At 37.4% G+C, this 23,308-nt stretch overlaps 1 protein-coding gene across 4 annotated transcripts in view; it reads left to right on the top strand.

Moving 5' to 3' along the window:
* The first annotated feature begins 525 nt into the window (after positions 1 to 525).
* Positions 526 to 23,308, top strand: part of LOC129732083 (T-box protein H15-like) — an 83,099-nt gene continuing 60,316 nt past the window's right edge. For 2 of the 4 annotated variants that reach the window (XM_055692588.1, XM_055692585.1), the window contains exon 1: positions 527 to 1,610. In XM_055692588.1, the coding sequence (XP_055548563.1) occupies positions 1,349 to 1,610 (262 nt within the window). In that variant the 5' untranslated portion in view covers positions 527 to 1,348. Of the gene's footprint in view, positions 1,611 to 23,308 lie in introns of all 4 variants that reach the window. The other 2 variants (XM_055692587.1, XM_055692586.1) reach the window with 2 other exon arrangements.

The raw sequence follows: 23,308 nt of genomic DNA, 5'->3' as shown, positions 1-23,308 counted from the left end.
AGGAAAATATGTGTTTAGCATTCGATGAAAGCTTCAAATGAGGAGCAAAACTGAGGAAGAATTAGTGAAATATTTTTTGCTTCAGCTTCAATACGATGATGATGCTGGAACTCACTGCTGTAAGTGTGCAAACGAGCTCACGATGGGATGGGAAGATAATCGCGCACTGGAAGTGAGTTCCCGCCTTAAGAACGCCCCCCGTCAGGAGTGCCGTAATCGATCGGTGAGTGCCCGATTTTCTCATGTTCTCTGCTTCATACATCATTCGTGCTTTGTGTGCACACCATGTTCTCCGATGCTTCTTTGTGTGTTCGGTAGTATTGGTGATGGGCGGAGCTTCGACTCTCTCGGCTTGAAGTGCAGCTGCACCCCTGTGCGGTAGGTAGGACTCTAGTAGGAGCGCTATTTCAGCTTTTATTCGCTCTCCGGTAGCTGAATATGCTTCAAGTGGCCACGTTTTCCACGGCAACTCCGCAATCTTAGAGGCAGCCTGTTTGCATGTGATGTCCGCTGGCGCTTGGCAAGTGAGACGACGAAACCGAGGGCCAGTGCCAGTGTAAGAGGCGCACGAAAGTCTGGTTCTGGCTGCACAGGACTGGAGTTTAGTTGGCACTAGTACGCCTCAAGGCTCGCACACACGTCGACGGGTTTGGCAGTACACGGGTTAGACTAAGGCGAAAATAAAGGGCTTTCGCAGCGTGTCGATTCGCGAGCGAGATTTCGCGGCTACTTGGCCACTGCCGTTGTTATTGTTGTTTCTGTCGCTGTTGTCTTCGCGTTCATCGGAGGGTTTTGTTTCGCCCCTTTGGTTCCGCGCTGTGTTTTGCGATTTTTTGCGGCAGTCGCGCGCGGCCATATGCATTCCGGTGCAGTTCCATCCTGGTGCTACTGGTGCACGTAAGCATATCGAACCCGACGAAGCCTTGCCAGTTGACTGTTTTATATTTTTTTGGTTCTTCGGTTCACTCCTGGCGTTTCCATTTGTTACCGTTTTGGTGAGAAAATTGATTTTTTGTTGCTGCATTCCGTAGACGAATTGTTGTTCCGTCGTAACCGTGTCGAATGTGTGAAGCGGAAAACATGTTATGACCTAGTGCAAGAGGTTTCGGGATGATTTGAAGAGAGGAAGAAAAAGAATAAAAGTTTTACGTACTTCGACAGCCAACGAAAACAGAAAAAAGATCAAAACAGTCTCAAAATTGATACCTCAAATTTTCACCCTCTGAGTGGTGGTGTCACAGGGGGAGAAAGTTGTACTAATCGGATAGTTCCGAGAGTGATTGCTGCCGGTGACAGTCGGGTGTGCTCCGGTACTAGTGAATTTCATCGCCAGCTGGCAACGGCGGCGATGCTGTTGGGAACGCAGAACCCGGCTGCGATGGCAGCTGCGGCGGCGGCTGCTGCTGCCGCTGCCGCACTGGCCGCGGCCAAAGGATCACCGGATGGAACCGTTGCGGGATCCGGTCCGGCCAGTGGAGCAACAGACTTTTCGATAGCGGCCATCATGGCACGTGGAGCGGCGGCCGCAGCCGCTGCTGGTAGAGTTAATGGCAGTCCCGGCGGCGGTGGCGGCGGAAGCTCTAGTCAGGAACCGTCGGAGAGGAGTATAAGTAAGTGATTTGTTAGAAGCGATGGTGGTAGGAGAACGTAATGTGAAATCTCCAAAAATTGTTTCGTTGCCATATGAATCCTATAGTTTAACCCTCTAATGCCCAGTGCCGCCTTTAGACGATCTTCAGTTGAACCTCTAAAAAGCTTCCATAAAAACTTAAAAAATGTTTATGTTTATAAATTTTTTTCGAAGTCCGTCTAAAAATAAATTTGGGCACTAGAAAGTTAATAACACGATCAAATAACCTAGCGAATTTATCTCCGATGGGAGCATTTGCATCATTTTAAACTATTGTTGCTTACGATAGTCTTTGTTGAAGAAACTAGTAGAAACATCAAAAAACGAAGTAGTTCAGCATTGATTCATATCACAAATTAGTTAAACCTTCAACGATTTTGATATCTTGTGTAAATAATAATACTTGTTTCGAATTCTCATTCAACTAAAAGTTACCTTTAAACGCCGATTAAGTTGTTGAAATAATTTATTTCATTGGCAGCTATTATAAAATATATGTGGTACTGCTATTTAATGAAAATGCTGCCCGAAAGTTATATTTAGCTCTCAGTTTAACGTTACAATATATCTTCTTTCTACACTTTCACTGATTATTCAATTTTATTCGTAATTATGGATTTAGTTTTATATCACTTGCGTACTTCAAAAGTGTGCTAGCTCTCCCATTTTGAGTCAACACTACGTTATTTGGTTCAATTATCAAAATTTCTCGGAGGTTGGCGTGGAACGAAATAGAGATAAAATGATTAATACGAGTTTATGTATTATGGGTCACCCAGTGATACAGGCTAGGCTATATTTTGTAACGTATGTCAATAACTTTTATTGGTCAAATTGAAGATTAGTGAATGGGAACAACATTTTTCTGTATGCTTTTTGTGCGAAACCCCTACACTAATGAGCACAACTCTTGAATATATTTATGTATCGGCATTTCAAGTAATGAAGAAACACTGCTACTAATGCACGTTCATCCTGATTTTTGAGGTCAATATGACCCCTTTAGAACAGTGATTTCTAAACTTTGTTTACTGTACCCAGTTTCAAAATTTAGGCTGTAGAACATTCTTCTTGTCTTTATGAGAGCTTGCTCAACGTAATGTTCATCCAGTATTTCCAGAGTCATTAATTACCTTTTTGCTCTAAGGCAGCCGAACGAGTTTACAACCCAAAAAGACAGTTGATGGAATCGAGAATCAAACTATTTTTTCCATCTTGGACTGCTGTGACAGAGTTATAAGACTCCTACTGTCAGAAAATATGAATATATAAAACACGAGAAAAACAAAAATTTAAAAAAAATCCTGAAAAAAGTATTAAGATAATGTATTATTTAAATTCATTAAATGTCTTCATGATATCCTAGTTATGATTATATAAGTTGTGTAGGGATGTAAATATATATATTCTACATCAAACTTAAATGAGCTCATCACAATTTTTTTCGATTTTTTTTTCGTAAATCTAAAATCACAATTATGCTATGTCCATAATACTGGGAAGACTGTAATTATGATTTTCTTCTATTCCTTTAATCTGTCCTCTATCCAAAAAATTCAAATAATTTTGGTAACATAGTACTGTACAATGCTCGGAGTGTAGATCGTGTTCTTGGGATTACGAATCTTTGGTTGTGGAAAATTTTATTATTATTTTTTAAATACCATATAGATTACCAGTAATGCTCCAATCGTGTATTTTAAAATAAATTGTCAAAAATTCGAAAAATATTCAAAAAGATTGTTTTCGCAACAGGTACGAAAACTAGTAAAAACATAATCTAAACCCAAAATCCCCTAAAAATAACATAGTATGACCGACTAATATATTTTGTAGAGAAATAGCTCCTAAGATATGATTTACAAAACATGCTTTTCTCTTTAACGAGTTTTGTAAATAATTAAAATTATTTTCTGTTAAATAATATGTATTTCAATGTTTTAATTTATTGTTTTTATCATTTTTATTTTAACTCAAAAGCCAATAAATGGAAGTTTTGGTTAAAAATATTTGTTTAAGCCCAAGCCCTTACTTAATGGGGGGCTTAAAAATTTAGAAAACTATGGAAAATCAGGAAGTTTATTCTTTGATCTGAGAAATCAGTGAAAATCAGGGAGAGTTAATAACAATCAATCACAATGTTTGACTGAGATGCGATTGAATTTAGAAAGGCTTTTTGGCGTTAAAACGGATTCATTTAAAAATTTTATCCAAAAAAAGAAAGGTTTGAAAGGATAATGCGTCATTTCTACTGTATGGCTTTATATCTTATCGAACAGCTTTTAATTGTTCACTCAAGAATCGAACACTTTCGTCACTGGAACTTCAGAGTTACATTCATCCTCGGTGCGCATTCTGCGGAAAGAGTGCTTGAAAAAACCGGGGAAATAACCTTCGTATATCAGGTAATATTTATACATAATTTTGGATTTGTATTTTATTCAATAATGTTCCTTCGCATTATGTTTATCAGTTTAATTTTGCTCCGAAGGTTGGTTTTGAAATAAATTAATTTTGGAAAAGAATCCTCTCTACTAATCATTAAATTAAATTATTATTAACACAAAAGCAGGACAAACTCCTATCGGAACCTAACAAACGTTGGTAGAAAATCGAGACGAAATTAACCCTAAAATGCGCACGACGTTAAAAAAATCATCATGAAACCTGAAATTCTTGTTTAACAGGTTCACTTCTCTAAAACTAACCAATATGCATAAAAAATAAACGATTTTCTTTATAATAGCCATATATTAACATGTTGTTGTGACAGTCAGCACCAGTCGGGAATCTTGCCATGTTTTTTTTCGTTTCCGAGATTTCGGCAGCAAAAATATATAAAAAAAAACATTCGAATACAGTACTTCCAGCTGAAACGTTATTGGAAATGTTGTTTTAAAACAACATTGAGCATTTAAGGGTTAACACAGTTAGCAAATCACGAAGACAATTTTATATCTACAAATTGTCGTTTTAAATTGTAAGCACAAAAAATTCCCTTTGCAGCTCAAAACTGCGCTAAGCCACACGAAATACATCAAAATAATAGCTCTCCTAGCTGGTCCCGAGGTACGATGCTGGCCTATTAAGCCAGTCGTCGTAGGTTCGAGTCTCGGCTCGGGAGAGACTGTTAGTGTCAGCAGGATCGTAGCGCTAGCCCCGCAATTGTCCTGTACACTAAACATTTGGCTGCGAAGTCTGTGTATTAATAAACAAAAGGTCGAGTTTCGAATCGGAATGTAGCATCAAGGCTTTGCTTTTGTACGTCAAAATAATAGACACATAAACCACCTGAAAGTGCTAAGAATAAAAGAAATTATTACCCAAGTTAAAACTAAGATATCCGAGAAGTATTTCTATATGTCAGATAATTTATTTTGGAGTCCAAACAGTTTGTTTGATTTGTGTGGTGGCCTCGTAAAGTTGTAGATAAGTATTTTTTCTTTCAAGAAAAATAAACACTCTGTAAAAATTTTGTAGGAAGAAAGGAAGAATTTAAAATTTTACATCTCAAAGAGCTTTTTCAAAAATCTAACTTAGTTGTCAAAATTAAAACCAAATATTAGCTAAACATTAACGGATGTTCGATCATAGAGAAATAATAAACTAAAAGTTAAAACTTTACAGCGAAAATTCATAAAAAAAATGAGAACGTTTGATTTGATTGATATAAGTACTGTTAATATTTTTTTTTGGAGGGACAAAATTACTATCTACAACTTTGCTGAAGACCGATCATGTTTTTATCCTGCACTCGGCACAGGAAAAAGTCCCGACGTTTATGTCAGCCAGTGTTGCAAATTTTCGACACTGCTGACGAAAGTCACAAAAGCCGCGTTTTCACCGTCTCAAGCTGAAACGACCTTCAACGTCAGCGGCTCCAATTTTCAATGAAAGTCTGGTCATTGAGAGAAATGAAATGTCTAATGTAATATCGAAATTATTTGATTTGAACAGAGTCATTGCATGAAGTCGATAAACTATATAAGCATCTACATTCTCAACCGCATATATATATCGCTGGAGCAACACAGCGATTGTGGAATCACAGAAATGCTGCTATCACTGTCAACTGATTGGAGCTAAAAGTCTCTTTCATTCTCAGTACATTCGTTGAAAGTTGAAATACAAAGATTTCAATTTCAACTGGAAATCCTTTCATGACAGTGAAGCTTTGCAACACTGATGTCTGCACAAAATTCGGGACACAAAATTCGGGACGAAAATTACAACCAATCTTTTTCAATTTTCACTACCAATGAACAGAGAACCCTTTCAGGTACACGTAGATTTTTATTCTTGTAACGAGCTGTCATTTTCTGAAAAAAAATATCACGCGCATCGTTAATGGCAAGGCAATAAAATTTGCTAAAGTTGCAACAAAATAGTCTTCAATGTTGTTTTGGTAAAACAAAAATGGAAACAACAAAACTCAGAGAATTAATTGTCAGAAAATTTGAAACGATGAAAATCAAATGAATACGTTTTCACTTCGATTTACGAATGAATTAACTGTCTTATTTTATGAAAGGAATGAAAAAACGAAGAAAGAAAAAAAAGTATTGTATGAAAATAAAACATTTCCTTGGAATGGTAAAAGAAACACTGTCGTTTATCAGTACATATATACAAATCTGTATTACATATTAGCGATAAAAGGCAAAAATCACGTGCTTTTGAGTTGTGACGTAGAGCTCGGTCAACGAGCAAATGCAAAAACATTGAAAAATATCGGATGGATCGTATGGATTTGTCCCGGATTTTACGGATTTTCAGGAGTTATTATTTATATATTTTTATTTATTTGGCATTCCGTCATAATTACATGGCCTGATTTACAAAGTTTCTCCAATTTACTCGGTTATTAGCTGCCGCTCTTCAATCCCTGGCACGCCGTGTACTCTCTGCCAGATCTATCTCCACCTGGTCTTCCCATCTTGCTCGATGCGCCTCTGGTCGTCATTTTCCTACCGGATTCGAGGCAAACACCATCTTCGCATGGTAGTTGTCCGCCATTCTCGCAACATGCTCTGCTCAGCGTATCCGTCCAGCTTTAGCCACCTTCTGAATACTGGGTTCATCGTAGCTCATGGTTCATTCTTCGCCTCCATATTCCGTTCTCCTGCACGCCGCCAAAGATCGTCCTTAGTACTCGTCGTTCGAAAACTCCGAGCACTCGCAGGTCCTCCTCGAGCATTGTCCACGTTTCATGCCCGTAGAGAACAACCGGTCTTATGAGTGCTCGTACAGGTTACACTTCGTACGGGGGCTCAGTCTGTTCGACCGCAATTGCTTGTGGAGCCCATAGTAGGCACGACTTCCGCTGATAATACGCCTCCGGATCTCTCGGCTGGTACCATTGTCCTCAGTAACCAGTGAGCCAAGATAGACAAACTCATCGACTACCTCGAACTCATCTCCTTCGATCGTAATGCTACTGCCTAGGCGTTGTCGGTTGGATTCAGTTCCGCCGGCTAGCATATACTTCGGTTTAGACGTATTTATCTGCAACCCAATCCTCGCTGCTTCCTGTTTAAGTCTGGTGTACTGTTCTGCCACCGCCGCAGTTGTTCTGCCGACAATGTCCATATCATTAGCAAAGCAAACCAATTGACTGGATTTGTTTAAAATCGTACCCCGCGTGTCCACCCGAAATCCGCACACAGCACTGCGTCCCATCCACCGTAGCCTTTATCAGTCCAATCAGATTCCCCGGAAAGCCGTTTTCGTCCATGACCTTCTATAGCTCTTTTCCGTCGATAGTGTCATACGCGGTTTTAAAGTCGATGAATAGGTGGTGCGTGGGGATTCTGTATTCACGGCTTTTCTGGAGGATCTGCCGTATGGTAAAGATTTGGTCCGTCGTAGACCGTCCTTCCACGAAACCGGCCTGATAACTTTCCACAAATCTGTTGGCTAGGTATGAGCGGCAGCGAAAAATGATTTGGGAACATTTTCCCCGCACTTTGTAGGCGGCATTCAGGACGGTGATCGCACGATAGTTCCTACAGTCCAATTTGTCGACTTCAGGAGTATCTGGATCAAATTTCTGTTCCGATTTTTCAAACTGTTCGGAAAAAATACTAGAACCAACTATCAACTCAGAGTTTTAGAAGTTTTTGAAGAACCATCCAGATTGACTCAGAAGAGTTACATTTCAAGAAAAGTATACAATCAAGTAAGAAGATGAAAAACCTGTTACAGTATATAAAACAGGTTTGAATTTATTTTTTTTTTATTTTGTTATCATCAAACATTGAAGAAAATATGTAACGTTTGACATAGGCTCGAGTTATATTGACTGACTATTACGGTAGGACAAGAAATGAATATAAGCTTCCCATGCACTTTTCGTGTTTCTTATGGGTCCTATAACAACTGTTGACCTTTTCAAATCGATCGGTGGACATCCGGTGTGAAATTCCAACTGAACATCTCTGGAGAATAAGTTTGAAGAAGGTGAATTCCCCAATATAAAATCGTATGGAAACAAAAAAAAAAAAAAAATCGGGCGCAAAAATATAATTCCACCGATCGATCTGAAAAGTTACACAGTTGCTATAGGACCTATATGGAACACGAATAGTGCATGGGATCAAAAAAGTAACACCATCGCTTTTTTCCCATGTAACCGTATCCCAGTCTACTGACTAACAAATAGAGTTGAACATTGAGAAAACTATCTGGAACTTATGCATTTATGAATTGGTATGTTCAGTTATTAGCAAGTTTGGTAATAGATTTACTTCGTTGGACATTAAACCATCGACTCGAATTTCTGGAGTGCGTACTGAAAAGAATCTTGCATCCGTAACAAACAGTGTTAACCAAGATCCTAAAATGTACATTCCCCACCGATCTCAGCAGTTTTGATCCTTGATCCGTGAGTTTTTGTTGCTTGAAGTGGAAGGTCTGAACTTGGTTGACATGCGGTTTTAACAAGAATTTAGGCCGAAATGCAGTAAAAAGTGGTGCAAAATTACACCTTACAACATTTGCATGCAGAAATGGCTTCTATATATATTTTTTTGTAGATCAGACACCTACCATTCGATTTCTGAGACTTTTTTACCCAAGATAAGTAATTGTTTGTATACCACTTTAAGATATTAGCGAATTACCATTAATGTTCAGAATTATTTTGCTCTGTGAAATACACTAAAACTATGCCCAAACCGGTTTTGTAGAATCACCGTTTTGAGCTCTGTTTTTGTCCGATTTAGGATCTGTTTTTTCAAAAGACGGGTAAAAAGATACTAATATGTAGACAAACTCTTAGAACTTTGATATTTGGTCTTGAAACGAAATGGCGCCGAAAAAACATCAAAAATTTCCAGTTTCTCAAAAATTCAAAATGGCGCTATTGTTGCCCCTTAAGTTGAAATATGTTCAAACTCCGGGAAATTTATTTTCGCATCGAACTTCATCAAAAAATCATACATAGAAGCCAAGGCAAAAAAATTGTTGCACTGTGTTATCAATGAAATAACAATGAACATTCGAGAACAGTCTGTAATTGGCTCTCCGACGAAGCTTTCAATCGACAAGGTGGTTGTGAAGAAATGGAATCAAAATTTTCTTCAGACATTTGTTCTGGCACACATCCTGGCACACATTCCACTACCTTCCTGGTGAATTGCTGTTGAGGTTTCAGAAAATAACACACAGTCGAAACCGGAAGACTTCCGCTTTAAAAATGGTTTACTGTGAACTTTTCAACTTTAGTAAAGTAAACAATGTATGTATGCAATTTTACAAGGATGCGAAAAATGAAAGAGGACAGAACGTGTGACTTAGATTTAGTCCCGTCTGGATGATTTTTCTAAGTCTAAGTCACACCTACATTGCCTAATTTACTGTGCTTCGCATGTTAGTCATAAGAAAAAAAATGTAATGAATTCGAAAAGTGAACTTTTTGCCAAAATTTTTGTGCAGTACAGTAAGAACTGCACAAAGCGCTTGCACAAGGTTTCTGGTTTCGAAGCCATTTTGAACAGAACTCTAGGCTCTAAAACAATGATTCTTTATTTATATATTGTATATATAAATATATTGTTTATGGGTATGTTTCATCATATCTCTGGAATGTCTGAAGACAAAGGAGGTGGTCGCTAGGGTGCCAACGAAAAAAGACTCAAAAATTTGGTTTTCTCGAGAGAAGTCCTCTTGCAAAGTTTTAGCTCAATTGGTGGTGCCACAAAACGGTCGTAATTTTTGACTGATGAAAAAATGGAAATTACCAAAATCGTATTTATTATGGCAGATGTCAGGTGCTACTTTCAAAACCAAAACAATAATCGACTTGCTGTGATATAGGTAGAACATTTTTGAGCTGGAAAACTCTTCAAAAAATAGATATTTTTAAACAAATTCGCTTGAGTTGAAATTTTGCATGGCGACTTTTACGAGAAAACAAAACATTTGAGCCTTACCACTAAACGAAATTTAAAAAGTGGATTCCCATTGGTATCGTAGTGTTTGTAGACGCATTGAAAAGTTTTGGAGGCAACTTTTGGAAAGAAAGGAGTCTCAATCTATAATCAGAATTTTTCGTGCAATATGAAAAGTTTCTGAATGAAATTGATGCATTAATATTAGTATTTTCCAAGCCTCGATCAGGAAAATGTTGTTCGACGTCATTTTTAAAATAAAGAAGATGACTTCGAATTTCTCAAAAGCTTTGGGTAAAGATCCAAACTTCCCAATAGCGATGTTTTTTAAAAACTGGATGTATGGCATTTAGAAACTGGAAATCGGTGTCCGATCGATGTAATATTGAAACTCAAGATAATGACACCCTGTTACTGAAAACCATCGAAGATCGCATATTGTCTATTTCCGGAATGAGGATGACTTCTAGGGGCTAAATATCGATGTTAGACGCCAGTTGATATTCGGTTTCTAAAAAAAAGTTGTAGAAATTGCTTAAATTTTTGGCTCTAGTTTTGGTATCGAAATCATGCCAAAAATCCGAGAACTGATTTGGAGGCGAGACTCAGGAGTTCAAAATGCTGACTTTTGCTTTCAACAAATTCACAGAAAACGAATTGAAATCTTCAGGAATGGTTATATTTGAAATCGAGACGATATTCAGAGACCGAATTTCGATGTTCAACGTCATTTTCAATACAAAATGGCGAAATCTGAAAAAAAAACTGAAAACTGAAAACAAAGCTGAAAAAAAAAACATTTTAATATTTACCAATATTTCTTAGAATTCCAGAAACGAGTGTTTGAGAGTTTATTAAAAGGTGGAAGCGCTCAAATAACGGTATTTTTTTTAAGCAGGGTGACATCTCGAGGCTTGGAAATGAGATTGAGCAAGACAGCGCAGACAAATTTTGTGACCCATTTGTACCAAATGATCTTATTAAATGGTTCCCGCATAATCAATAACCATAAACGGATTATAATCCATATGGTTTAACGATACCCCATACAGTCGGGACTATATCCCGAACTAATTGTTAAGTACGTTTTATGGTTATTGATTATGCGGGTTTCTATTTATGGTTGATCAATACTTTTTTGGTATTCTGCGTATATAATCACCGTTGTTTCTATCGATTACAATTGATCCTTGCAAGAAATAATTGAAATGGGTATTATCATTATTTGCAGCGGTTTTTAATTATTCATGCAAATATATTTGAACTGGGTTTTGACCGTAACTTCAAATTTTAGGGGTATTGTAAAACTTCATGCGCGCAAAAAAAAACTTGACTAGAACAACATCCTACACAAGATCGCATAAGCAGTTCTTGCAATTTTTTTCATTTTAAGCACCGTGAAATAACTATGCGATAGAAGCCAGAATTTCGGCTCTCCTTAGCGAAATATATAGATCAGCCAAATATTAACCGATTATTACAAAACTACTTCTATTTGATTTGTCATGGAATATACTTTCAAAGTGTCAGTGTACTTGTAATATTTTTCTTACAAAAATAAGAGACAAATGCCAAGTTAAACTGAAAAATTGCGTGAAAGAGTACAATATCACATTCAAACTCAAATAATTCAACATATTTTGGAAACTCTATCTTCCCCTTTCCAAAACTGCTAGAACATTGAAACAGGTCCAATAAATCCGTATTTGTACTATAACTTTAAGGTGAAACCTCATTGAATCCAAAAATGGCCGACCTCGAGTCACCACTTCGAATTTTCAAAGTGGTTATATCCAAATCGTGTTCAGTACCTATCCTAAACCAACCTTATTATAATTTTTTTAGGAGTCTGTTGGGAAATAAATATTCCCAATAAATTGTTCGTAATAAAATTGAAATCGATATTCTACTATTGAAAATTACGTAAATTCATAGTGAACGGATTCGACATCAGTTGAAAATCAAGGCGTTTACGATTATTTGAACAGTTAGGTGCGGATGAGTTGGTAGGTGCCTAGATGTGCCGATATGTTGCGAATTAATTTCAAACAGATTATCGCCGCTATTAGAGGCGTGAGCGATGCAATTATATGGAACGTACGTGTTTATTTATGGTTTCAGTTTCGGTGCGAACTATGTACATAGGTACACAGTTAAAGCGAAGCGGAGTGTTGTCGGGTAAAAGAGCGAAGGTGCATACAAATATATATTGCTCAGTGCAATTGCATTTGCGATGATTTATATCGCACGCAATTTGTTTATATTTCAAACTGCTATTTTTTATTGATGGTTCAGCGTTGTGGGAGGGTAACTTCATAAACCATACGTTCGACCAAAGAAACGGACGGCCATATTTGAATTGGTTTCCGTAGTCTGATAAATTGTATAATTATCCACAATTGGTCGGAATATTCAATTAAGAGAAGGGAAGCAGCTTGGCAGGTCTACTTAAACGATGTCACCATGTCGTTCTGATCATGTCAAGCCCCCATCGTCATATGGTCCGATAAACGGTCAAAACGGGACGCCACCCAACAAAAACACCCCGATGATGATGGGTAGCGTGCGAGAAAAACGTTTAAGTTCTGGTTTCAATTAACATCCGCCCGAAGAAGTTGGGAAAAAAATCTTCCACAACGGCTGACGCTTTTGATCTGCTGATTATACCTTTCCAATGGAGAGTGCAAACGGTTTCTAACGGAAAGGAAAGGGTTGTGGACTGTGTGATAGAGCAGAGACCACCCTAGAGAGAGAGAGAGAGAAAAAAATGAACTGACTTTGTCACGCTATCAGACCGAAAGTTCGACCTCGGAAACGTGCCAATAAGTGTTTGTTTAAATGATTAAGTAGAACAGCTGCTGTATTTGACTAATTTATTCAGCTATTTAAGATCAAATTACTTCGAATCTTCGTGTACTAAATCAAATCGAACGGTACACGATTCGGTGTAAATTCAGCTAATTATGAGTCAATTATCGACCGCGAACCGCAGAATAATTTGCCTGCCATTAGAAATGCGGTGTTCCTAATTGAAAAGCAACAGGCTGGTTGTATGTACTTTTCAGTTCGGAGGAAAAAAGACTACACCTAGCAAATAACACAACTTTTGCCACTTTGGCGGTAATGTGCGTGTGCCGATTTGCCGATGTGTTGCATCGGAAAAAGGTGTTAAAATATAGAAGATATCGATTCGCACTCACCCAGTGGCCGTACGGCCACAAGTCGCTTACTCCCGTCGATGTTCCCTTCGGTAATTACTGGGTTTGGAGTCACAACGCGAAACGGCACCCAGGCCCAGACCCGGTGAAAACGTTTACCAATTGGAGAAACTGCGCTCTGGTGGACCAACGAAGCTCAGCCGTTATATCAAGCAGCCAAGTGCATGCGAATCATTCAGCCGAGTGAAGGCGCAAGCATAAAATAGGGAATCTTCCATAAAGCTAGCAACGGGTGACGACCGTACGCATACGGGGCCGACGCATTACGCCGTTTGTGGCCGCGTTCTCTCGAAGCTGCGAAACTTTCCCAGATGTTTAGTGTGTGCATCCATGAGCTGCGAACATGTTCCACCGGTGTTGATTATTAGCATAATAACGCAAATGATTTCTGTCCGACTGCTTTAGATTCACAGCACTGTGTTGAATTATCACATACCGCTTGTCGGTTGTTGCGGAACAAATTCTTGCGTCTGATAAATCAACGCCCGCAAGCACGGGAATCCGGTCCGATCTCACAGGCTTTATTTTAGAAACTTATCCAATAATCCAAATTGCACTTATTAGAAATTCCCGATAACCGGGAGAAGCAGCTTCCCCGGAGAAACATCGAAACTATCGAGCTTCGCCATGTTGCAAAAATAACATCTCCCCGTGGAATGATGCCTGGCCTGGCTGCTGCTCGCGGTGAAGAGCGAATGCATCGAGTTCGGGGTCGGTCACATTGCACCAACACACACGACGTCCAGGTCCAGGACACCTACAACTATCAACCGTAACGCGCTGTCTTCGAGACGATAAAGACAAAGAAAAACGACTTGCAAAGTGGGCGCAAACGGAAACCGACGCGCTCGGGGCGTCGGCGCAAGCGGGTGGAAAATCGATACGGTTGTCCTCGGTGTGCATCTTCTGCCGGTTCGTTCTTCTCGTGGTTTCCTGCAGCCTTCTCCACTTCGCTGGATCCCAGTGGAGGCGTCTGTTTGTGCTGCCCGATGATGGGGGAAAATTCAGTGCTTCGGTGTCGAGTCTTATGAGTGGTTATTTGAAAAAGATTTTCACATTCGGGCACTGCAATGGGTAAATAATCTTGCTTCCAGTTACATTGTGAACTTGATTTCAAAATTTGGATTTTGCTTTGAACTCAGGTTAGTGTGACTGATGCCATAAAATTGCATTTAAAACTATAAAAAAAATCAACACTCGACTAGAGCTATAACCTTCACTAAATCACATCAGTAGTTCTTGCATTTTTTTTGCATTCGTGGCACCGTGAAATAATTTTGCGATAGATGCCAAAAAATCTGTTTTACTTGGAAAATAGCTATATATAGCTAATATCAACCGATTTTCACAAAATCGTTTCTGTTTGAATTGTTGTTGAATAAACTTTCAAAGTGTCAGTGTATTTTTTCTAGAAAAATAATTGACAAATTTTAATTTAATTGGAAAAATGATGAAATCAGGGCATACTTATTTTGAAAGCTCTATCTTTCCATTTTTCAAAACAGCTTAAATATTGAAAATCGGTTGAGAAATGACCGAGTTAAAAAAATGTATGCGCTGTGGTCGAACAAACGATATTTTCACCATAACTCCAATTTTCAGGGGTGCTTGTATAATTTCTAGTATGAGCGAATGTTACACTAAACAAGGCTCAAAACCTACCTGTAATATATGTAATATGTAATATGTTTCAGAAAACTGGGAATTAATCGATGACTTCCTTCACGTGTTCTTCGGAAGCAGATTCCCAGAAAAACCATATGATTGTCTCAGATACGTACGGAGAGAACTTACGCAACAACTAAGCGGAGCACCGTAAGTGATAGAATGAAAGAACTCAAAAAAGGACGAAAAAGCTCGAAGTAAATTGTTTCATTCCTTATGCCAAGTACAGATTACAAACCGTCGTTTTTAGTGCTAAGATCGAGTTCTTGAAGCAATGTTGAGTTTTATGCCTCGCAAGTTATAAAATATGCAGATAACATTTATGCTAAATGATTCAATAAAATTTCACTAGCAGTTTCTTACTAAATGTGTTTATATTTTGATTATCGCGCTAGTTTATGTGAATTAAACTTCTATAATTGGGTCAGTTGGTAATATATGGTGTAGTGCAAACTGACTTAACTAGAAAATTCATATTTTTTATGGTAAACAATGCCGAATACCGTTAAATTTCATCCCACGAAACCCCGCTACAAAAATCATGAAAAACACTCTACAACGTACTCATGGTATGAGCACAGTAGAACCAAAAATATCCAATGGCAACGGGGAGACTCAAAATTTCAAGTTTCTTCAAATGTTTTTGTTTCCCTCGCAACTATGAATTTCGAATTATGCCAGTGTTGAATCCGGCGATATGTATTACAGATTGAAACCGCCAGTTTTATTTAACGTATGTCGTTGAAATTTGTTTGATAATTGAATTAAAAGAAAGGCTTCAAATAGTCTGCTGTTGAGGCTGCGATCGTATGAGCGGCCGCTGCTCTACCTGCTATGGATCAAGCCAGTTTTCAGCTAACCATCCTTTTGCAGCAGTGATTTTACAATAAAGACTAAATTTTTGCATGCTAGGTTTTTAAACGTGTATACTGAGAGATATATTTCCGGTGTACGTGTCGTTGTGCACTCTATAAAGCAAAATAACAGCAGCAACGAATCTTTTAGAAAATCAAATCGTTTGTATACTTTAGTGTCAGGCTGTATGTTCCCCTGCAAAAATGCATCGAGGCGCGTAATAGAAAATATGTTTACAGTGTATATATTTTTCTTAGAATCGCAATTTTATTACCTTTATTGCTGAAGACATCATTCCAATCAAACAAGTCGTTTTTCTGATACAAAATATTTCATTCATCAGTCACATTGTTGGATAGGCCCTTTTGAAACAGCAGTCGTGAGTCTATATGAAGAACTGATAGTATCAATTGGAAACAACTGTGCAAAGTTTTAGCGAAATCGGAAATGGTCGATCAGAATCGATTAGCGAAGTAGCTCTCTCCTATGAATTTTAGTACCCCAAGCAATTACCGAAACGCGTAAACTTACGTGACAGTGTCGTATAGAAATTACTCGCCGGGTTCATGTTCACGAGGAAACTCATTTAAGTCTTTGAAAAAAAACGGTAATGGCTGGGGAAACGAAAATTCACAGGATCGGTTTAATAGCTATGCATAATCTTTCATTTTTGTCCAGTTTGAGCACGTGTGCTGACCAGTGTAATGTAAAGTTTGAAATGTATTTTACATGATAAAACTGAAGTGTCCAAAATAGTCCCGCATGTCAAAAGAAACCCAGTTTAATGGTTTATAAAGGGCGTAGGAACTCCGTAAAATAAATGTTAGAGAGCCCATCTATTCAGTGAGCTAGTATGAAACGCTTTTACAACACGGACGACAATCGAGAAACGTCCGTGGCGAATAAGTTTTTCAAATGTTGAATTTCTTCTTTGCCTGCTAGAGTTTTACAGCGACTAACTGCTAGCTGTAATTGAACAAAGTAGGTAATTGTTTAAGTGTTTTGATGGAACTTTCCGAAATTGCACAGAATGTAGTAAATTTCATCATATCAATGCCAAAATATAAAACATACGTCTCACAAGCTTGTAAAATAACATTGAAATTTCACCTTAAGGCAAAATAAGACATACGAATTATATCTGCAAATTTCTTTAAAATTTCGGCTTATCAAGTTGAAATAAGACACACGACTTAGTTTTTTCAAATTTACTGGAATATCTCAAGCTGTTCAGGCAAAATAAGACATACGACTTACGTTTTGCAAATTTACTGAAAATATATATCACCCATGTAGTAGGAACATAATCGCGACAAATCACGAATGATATGGGAGAACTGTTCCATTACTCATCTCAGCCAATATATTCATCTGATACAAATTGAAAACTTAATTGAAAATTAGAAAAAAAAAAGTTATATAACCATATTTTCTAACTTAACTAATCTACTAATCCATGGAATGGGTTCTTCTTAATTCATTTTGGATTTTTTATAAAGTAGAATCCTCAAAAACATACTTAAAAGATCTACATTTGATATCATAGTCGAGCGTTCTGCACTCGGAAACTCATTTATTTCAATCACCTGCCTCATAATAAATTGGCGTAGTATTATTTGTAAAGAGGGAAATGTCAACGGAGAAGTATTGAAATTTTATGAAATAATCAATCAAATTATATCAGAAAATGTACCACTAAGAAAAAGAAGACGAACGAACATCAACAAATATCCAGTGTGGTTTAATCCACAATTGAAGAACCTAAAAAATAGAATACAAAAAGCACAAAAAATATACAAAAAAGACAACAATAGCGAAAATCTTCAAAATTACTAAGAAATTTGCCGTCAACTTGACGCAGCCATTAAAATTGCGCATGAAGAACATAACCGCAAAATCGAACATCAAATCAAGTCCTGTCCTAAGAACTTCTTCAATTACGTAAAAACCAAACTGAAAAGTAGCAACTTTCCATCACGAATGCATCTTGACAGTAAATTAGGACAAACTAATGATGAAATATGTAGTCTTTTTGCCCCTTTTTTTAAGAAATATAAACCACCATTGAGGAAACAGATCGCGACCGCGAATATTTCTCGTATTTTCCTGAATTTTCGAATTCTCTATCTGTCAATCAAATATCCGAATCCGAAATTCAAAACGCACTTAAAAACTTAGACGCTACGAAAGGTCCTGGACCTGACAGAATAGCTCCAATTTTTCTCGAAAACTTGACAGAAGAACTATCTACATCTTTACTACACCTCTTTAATATGTCTCTGAAGCATGGAATTTTTCCAGAACTCTGGAAAACCTTATATTAAGTGCCAATTTTCAAATCTGGCGCTAAATCTGACATTCGTAATTATCGTGGAATTGCCATTATTTCATGCATTCCAAAATTATTTGAATCAATAGTTAATGAAAAAATCTTTCAGCAAGTAAAAAACCAAATCACAGCTCAACAGCACGGCTTTTATAAAGGCCGATCAACTACCGCAAATCTTTTGGAATTCATAACTTTCACTTTGACTGTAATGGACAACGGCAACCACGTAGAAGCTATTTATACGGACTTTAGCAAGGCAGTCATACTTAACAAAGAGAATACAAATAGTCCGCCTTCAAAATTCCTTTTTAAACCCAATAGATGTAATGTATTGTAATAGATGTCCGGGGTTCCTCAAGTTTCTCACCTGGGCCCTCTACTTTTTATATTATACGTGAATGACATTTCCTTTCTTCTTAAATCAATACGTGTGCTTGTATATGCTGACGACATGAAGCTCTTTATAAAAATAATCAATGCAGAAGACTTCGAAATATTCCAGAATGAAATTAATGTATTCTACACTTGGTGCAACAAAAGTCTATTGCAACTCAACATTAAAAAATGTAATTCAATAGCCTTCAGCAGAAAAACAGTAACACCACCTACAAACATTTTCTTAGGAAACCAACCAGTAGAAAAATGCAATATCGTAAGGGACCTAGGCGTAATCTTAGACTCCAAACTTACATTCATAGAACATTATAATACAATTATCAACAAAGCAAATAGTATGCTGGGCTTTATAAAACGCTTCGGCCACAATTTTCAAAACCCATACACAATCAAGCAAATATATATTACATACGTCCGACCAATTCTGGAATACTGTAGCATAGTATGGAATCCCCATATTGTAACACATGAAGAACGCATTGAATCTGTCCAAAAACAATTTCTTTTGTACGCGCTTCGTGAGCTAAATTGGACAGTATTTCCCTTACCATCATATGAAGCACGCTGCATGCTTATAGACATACAAGCACTTAAAGTACGCCGCGAACTTTCAAAGCTTTATTTTATCAATGACATTATGTCTCAACGCGTGCAATCTCCTAAATTATTATCGCAACTAAATTTGTATGCACCCAGTCGTCAGTTAAGAAATCGTAAAATATATTCGGAAAACTCTCACAGATCTAACTACTCAAAAAATGGCCCAACAAATCGCATGATGCGTCACTATAATCAGCACTGCGAAAATGACGACATCACTATGGGCAGAAATCAAATCAAAAAACGACTAACTACTGGAAATAATGTATAGAATATAAGAAAACAGGGTATCATTGAGGGTATACTTGTTTAAAGAAATGATTAAGGTCTTCATTAGTGAATGTCATATGGAAGATATTATGAAAGCGATAATTTGAGGAGAATTAACTCAGAAACCCGGACCAATACCTCTTAGCTCCGGCCCAGGCTTTCCCTAGATCCTCATCTATAGCTAAATTCAGACAGAGAATCCTTTGAGATCGAAACTGGCGTCTAGAGGACTCAAATAAAGAGTCCCTAAGAGTAGTTGAACTGCCAGACATCTCTTCGAAACCGAGAGAGTTCCTAGACGACTCCTGACTCCTCCCTTCTAAGAATTTTGATCTATTCAAGTGTCAAGGGGTTGCTCTGCACGTATTCTGACGACAATTTAGAAGCAGTTTGGGCGATTTCTGGGGTTAGAGTAACGAAGTCTCCCCCGCCTCGGCTTTGGAATTGAGAGTTTTTTAAGCTGGATGTGGAATCGATTGTTCTGTTGCCGTTGTAACTTCCTTTATAATCAACTAAATCAATATTTTCGAAATGAGAATCAGTCATTGTTACGATTGGAAAGTAATTATTATAAGTTAGCTGCTGTGGGATGATTATTGTAATCTTGGGATTCGTTCAGCAGCCAACCAAAGTTTTTTTTCATCATTTGCGGACTACATTTTGTATTAATCACTAAACAAAATCACTCACTACACTAAGAATACTTTGATCTTGAAAATGTTCACTTTATATTTCCAAAACAGAGCTTTAAATTAGCTGAAATATACGAGATGAATTTCTACAATTCCTAAATTTCAACTGAATGTATTTTAATTTGTTTTCAGTGCGTTGGAGGTAATCAAAAGTTGCCAAATCAGTTTCTGTAAATATGAAAAAATCATATTGGAACTGTTGAACTATTCCGACATAATTGACATAAATCAACAGTACTGCAGTGGTTGCCTAGGTTACCAATTTTGCGCCTAAAAACAACTACAGTGGATACTTAGATAACCTACTACGACGGTATGCGGCTGCGTTCATTCAAAAGTGATTAACAGTGTGATGAATATGGGGGCGTCGTGAGAGAATAATTGAGCAGTGATTCAAGTTTTGAGATGCGTATGGGAGCGTTGTGAAAAATGATTTGTTTTACAAAATTCAGGATAAATTTAGCTAAGTTTACTGATTTTTCATTACTGGGCGATTCCATGAGAGCATGTTATCATATTTTGTTTATTTTTTCAATTATCAGTGTAAATCTGGTGTTTAATCCGTGCATTCTTCGTGAACGTTGGTTTAATGAGTTTTTTTTTTATTCTCGCTTATTTTCCGTCGGTCTAGTTCCGCCACTGTTGTGGCCAATTACCGACGCCCAGGGAGGCGACTCCACACCCAGGTCCCTAACTCACGACCCGTTTATTAACGGACCGGCGCCAACGGCTTTACTTCCTCATGCGATGGAAGGCGTGATCCCAGAGATTTTTCGCCTCAGAAAATCTCCCGGTGTCGGCTAGGATAGAATCTAGACCAGTTTGGGTTGGTTGTGAGTGGATCACGCCACCTCACAACCATCGACACCTATGTCGGCGGTGGGATTCGAACCCAGGCGTCGAGCGTGGTTGGCGGAGACGTTACCAACCACACTAGGCCCCCGCTCTAGGTTTAATGAGTTGAATAATGGGTATTTGTTCCATTATGTGAACTTCAACTGGTTCCGAAATATACGCCTATATCGCGCGAAAGTCAGTGGTCGAATAACGATCTGTTTCTTTTCAATAATGATACGAGTGCTTTCAAAGGATTCCAATCAAAAACTGTAAACCATTGGCGCAAGTTTCACAATCTCAGGTCTAGTTGAAGATTTATTTATTTTTTCTAATGAAAATTGTAATTTCGGAATTGGTGTCTGTCTGATGAAAGCAAAATAGAAGCAAAAACCTTCAAATTTCAGGAAATTGTCAGCACTTTCATTTGAAGATATTAAAAAAATAAATTTGAGATAGAAACTCTCTACCTACTTCACACTTCAATCATTGCTTAGTCTTCTGGCCAAACAAGCCTAAAAACTTCCTGCTAGTTGTCTTGTAAAAACACAGTTTTTTTGGCCGAGATAACACAAAGTAAGTGTTAAATACAAGGTCTAGCTCGCTCATAATGCCAAATTGAATTTCATTGCAATCGGACACTTTGCCTGTAATGTATCAAAATGTGAAAATCACGAAACTTAATTATTTTAGAAACTACATAACTGATTTTAACAACATTTATATCAAATACCTTAATTAATGAATTTTATAATGATTGAACATTTGGTTGGAAAGTTGTGAAAAGAAACGTGTTCCAAAGACGTTTCAAATTCACTCGTTTTCCCAAAGATGGCTGGATTTCAACAATTTTAGTGTCAAATGGAAGGTTTTACTGCCCTACAGGTTTGCATTTCATTTGATTGTAATCGGCCTTTAATTTCATGCGTTATTTATTAAATTGTAAAAACAACGAAAGTCTATTATCTCAAAGATAACACGACTTATTTGAACATAACTTGTGTCATACGGAGAGGTTTTCTGCCGAACTTGAAAGTATTAAATTTTATAACAATCTCATATGTGGTTCAAAAGTTATGGGAAAAAATGAAATTCAGACTATTCAAAACTATAGTTGCTTTGATCAAAATATGTGGCCTCAACAAAATTTAAATTTGGTATCGTTTTTTTTGTACGTGTCCCGTATGTTTCATGGATGTAGAGTTCAAAATTTGGAGTAATTTAATTTATTTCGCTATTTCTTTAGCACAAATATCTCACTCTTAATTGAGATTTTTTTATTTATTTTTAATTATTTTTATTTTTTTTTTATTTTTTATATTTTTCATTTATTTTTATCTTTTCTATTTTCTACCATTGGAAAAAAATTAAAATTAAATGATTTTCTTCAAAATATATCCATTTTCTTCAAATATTCATATACTACCTAAATTCAAATACTTCATTCGATTTTAGATCATTCAAACGCTCTTTTTAAGTGTGTATTTTCAGAATAAGAAAGTATCAGTTTCCTTCGATTTGAGTTTAGACAGTCTTCCTATAATTGATTTTCTGGCCAAAAGACTCATCATCCAATTTCAAGTGTCTTCGATTGGCACACAAATTTGGTTTAGTAAACTGCTTGTTGTTCTAGAGTGGGGAAAATGTTTAGGCCCTACAGAAGTTTTCGAAATGAACGTACGAATTTTGGTAAAGTTTAAGTTCTATAGTATTAATTAATATTTTTGTGAAAGAATGATGGTTCTAGGCAAAAAAAAAGTTATTTGTTGGTATCAATATGATGAACACAAAATGTTTTGGAAGGAGAAAAGAGATTGAAGCTACTGGTTAATTAAACAAAAAGAATTTTAATTCCGCTTCAACAATAATATTTTGTTTTCACTAAAACTTTGACCCCAAACTTCAGCTGAAACAGATCCTTACACCCAGTGCCACCACCGATCAGACCGATCAGTGGAGACCCTTGTTTGCCAACCCGTCAAAAGTCACGGCCCCCGTGTAACATAAATTCCGTGCACCAAAAATATGCACGAGAGAAACGAAAACAGAAATCCTCCCGGAATTCTACCTGTATTTATACAAATAAATCAGCTCGGTGAAATTTTATGATGATTTACGAGCGCGGCCGGTACTCGTCACACTCCATCTTCGTAGGCGGAAAAACGACAACGTGGGGAGCAGGAGGGGAAATTCTTCTCTGAGTTGCAGAACCAGATCTCGAACAAAGGCAGCTTGATTAGGCTTCGCCAAGTGGGAATAAATTAAGAAATTTGAATAATTTTTCACCACACGTTAGCGGGACGACTGATTTGTGTTTACTGCCGTCTCCGGGTGGCTGCTGAGGTGGCCTATATCACCCTGCCTGACGATATCGTTTGGGACGTTTCTGCCGCTGCTCTTTCGGTGCTAGAGCTTTTCACGGAAAATCA

This window comes from Wyeomyia smithii, chromosome 3 (assembly GCF_029784165.1).
Source record: "Wyeomyia smithii strain HCP4-BCI-WySm-NY-G18 chromosome 3, ASM2978416v1, whole genome shotgun sequence".
Lineage (NCBI taxonomy): Eukaryota > Metazoa > Arthropoda > Insecta > Diptera > Culicidae > Wyeomyia > Wyeomyia smithii.
Note: the sequence above shows the minus strand (reverse complement) of the source record. Positions and strands in the feature narration are given on the sequence as shown.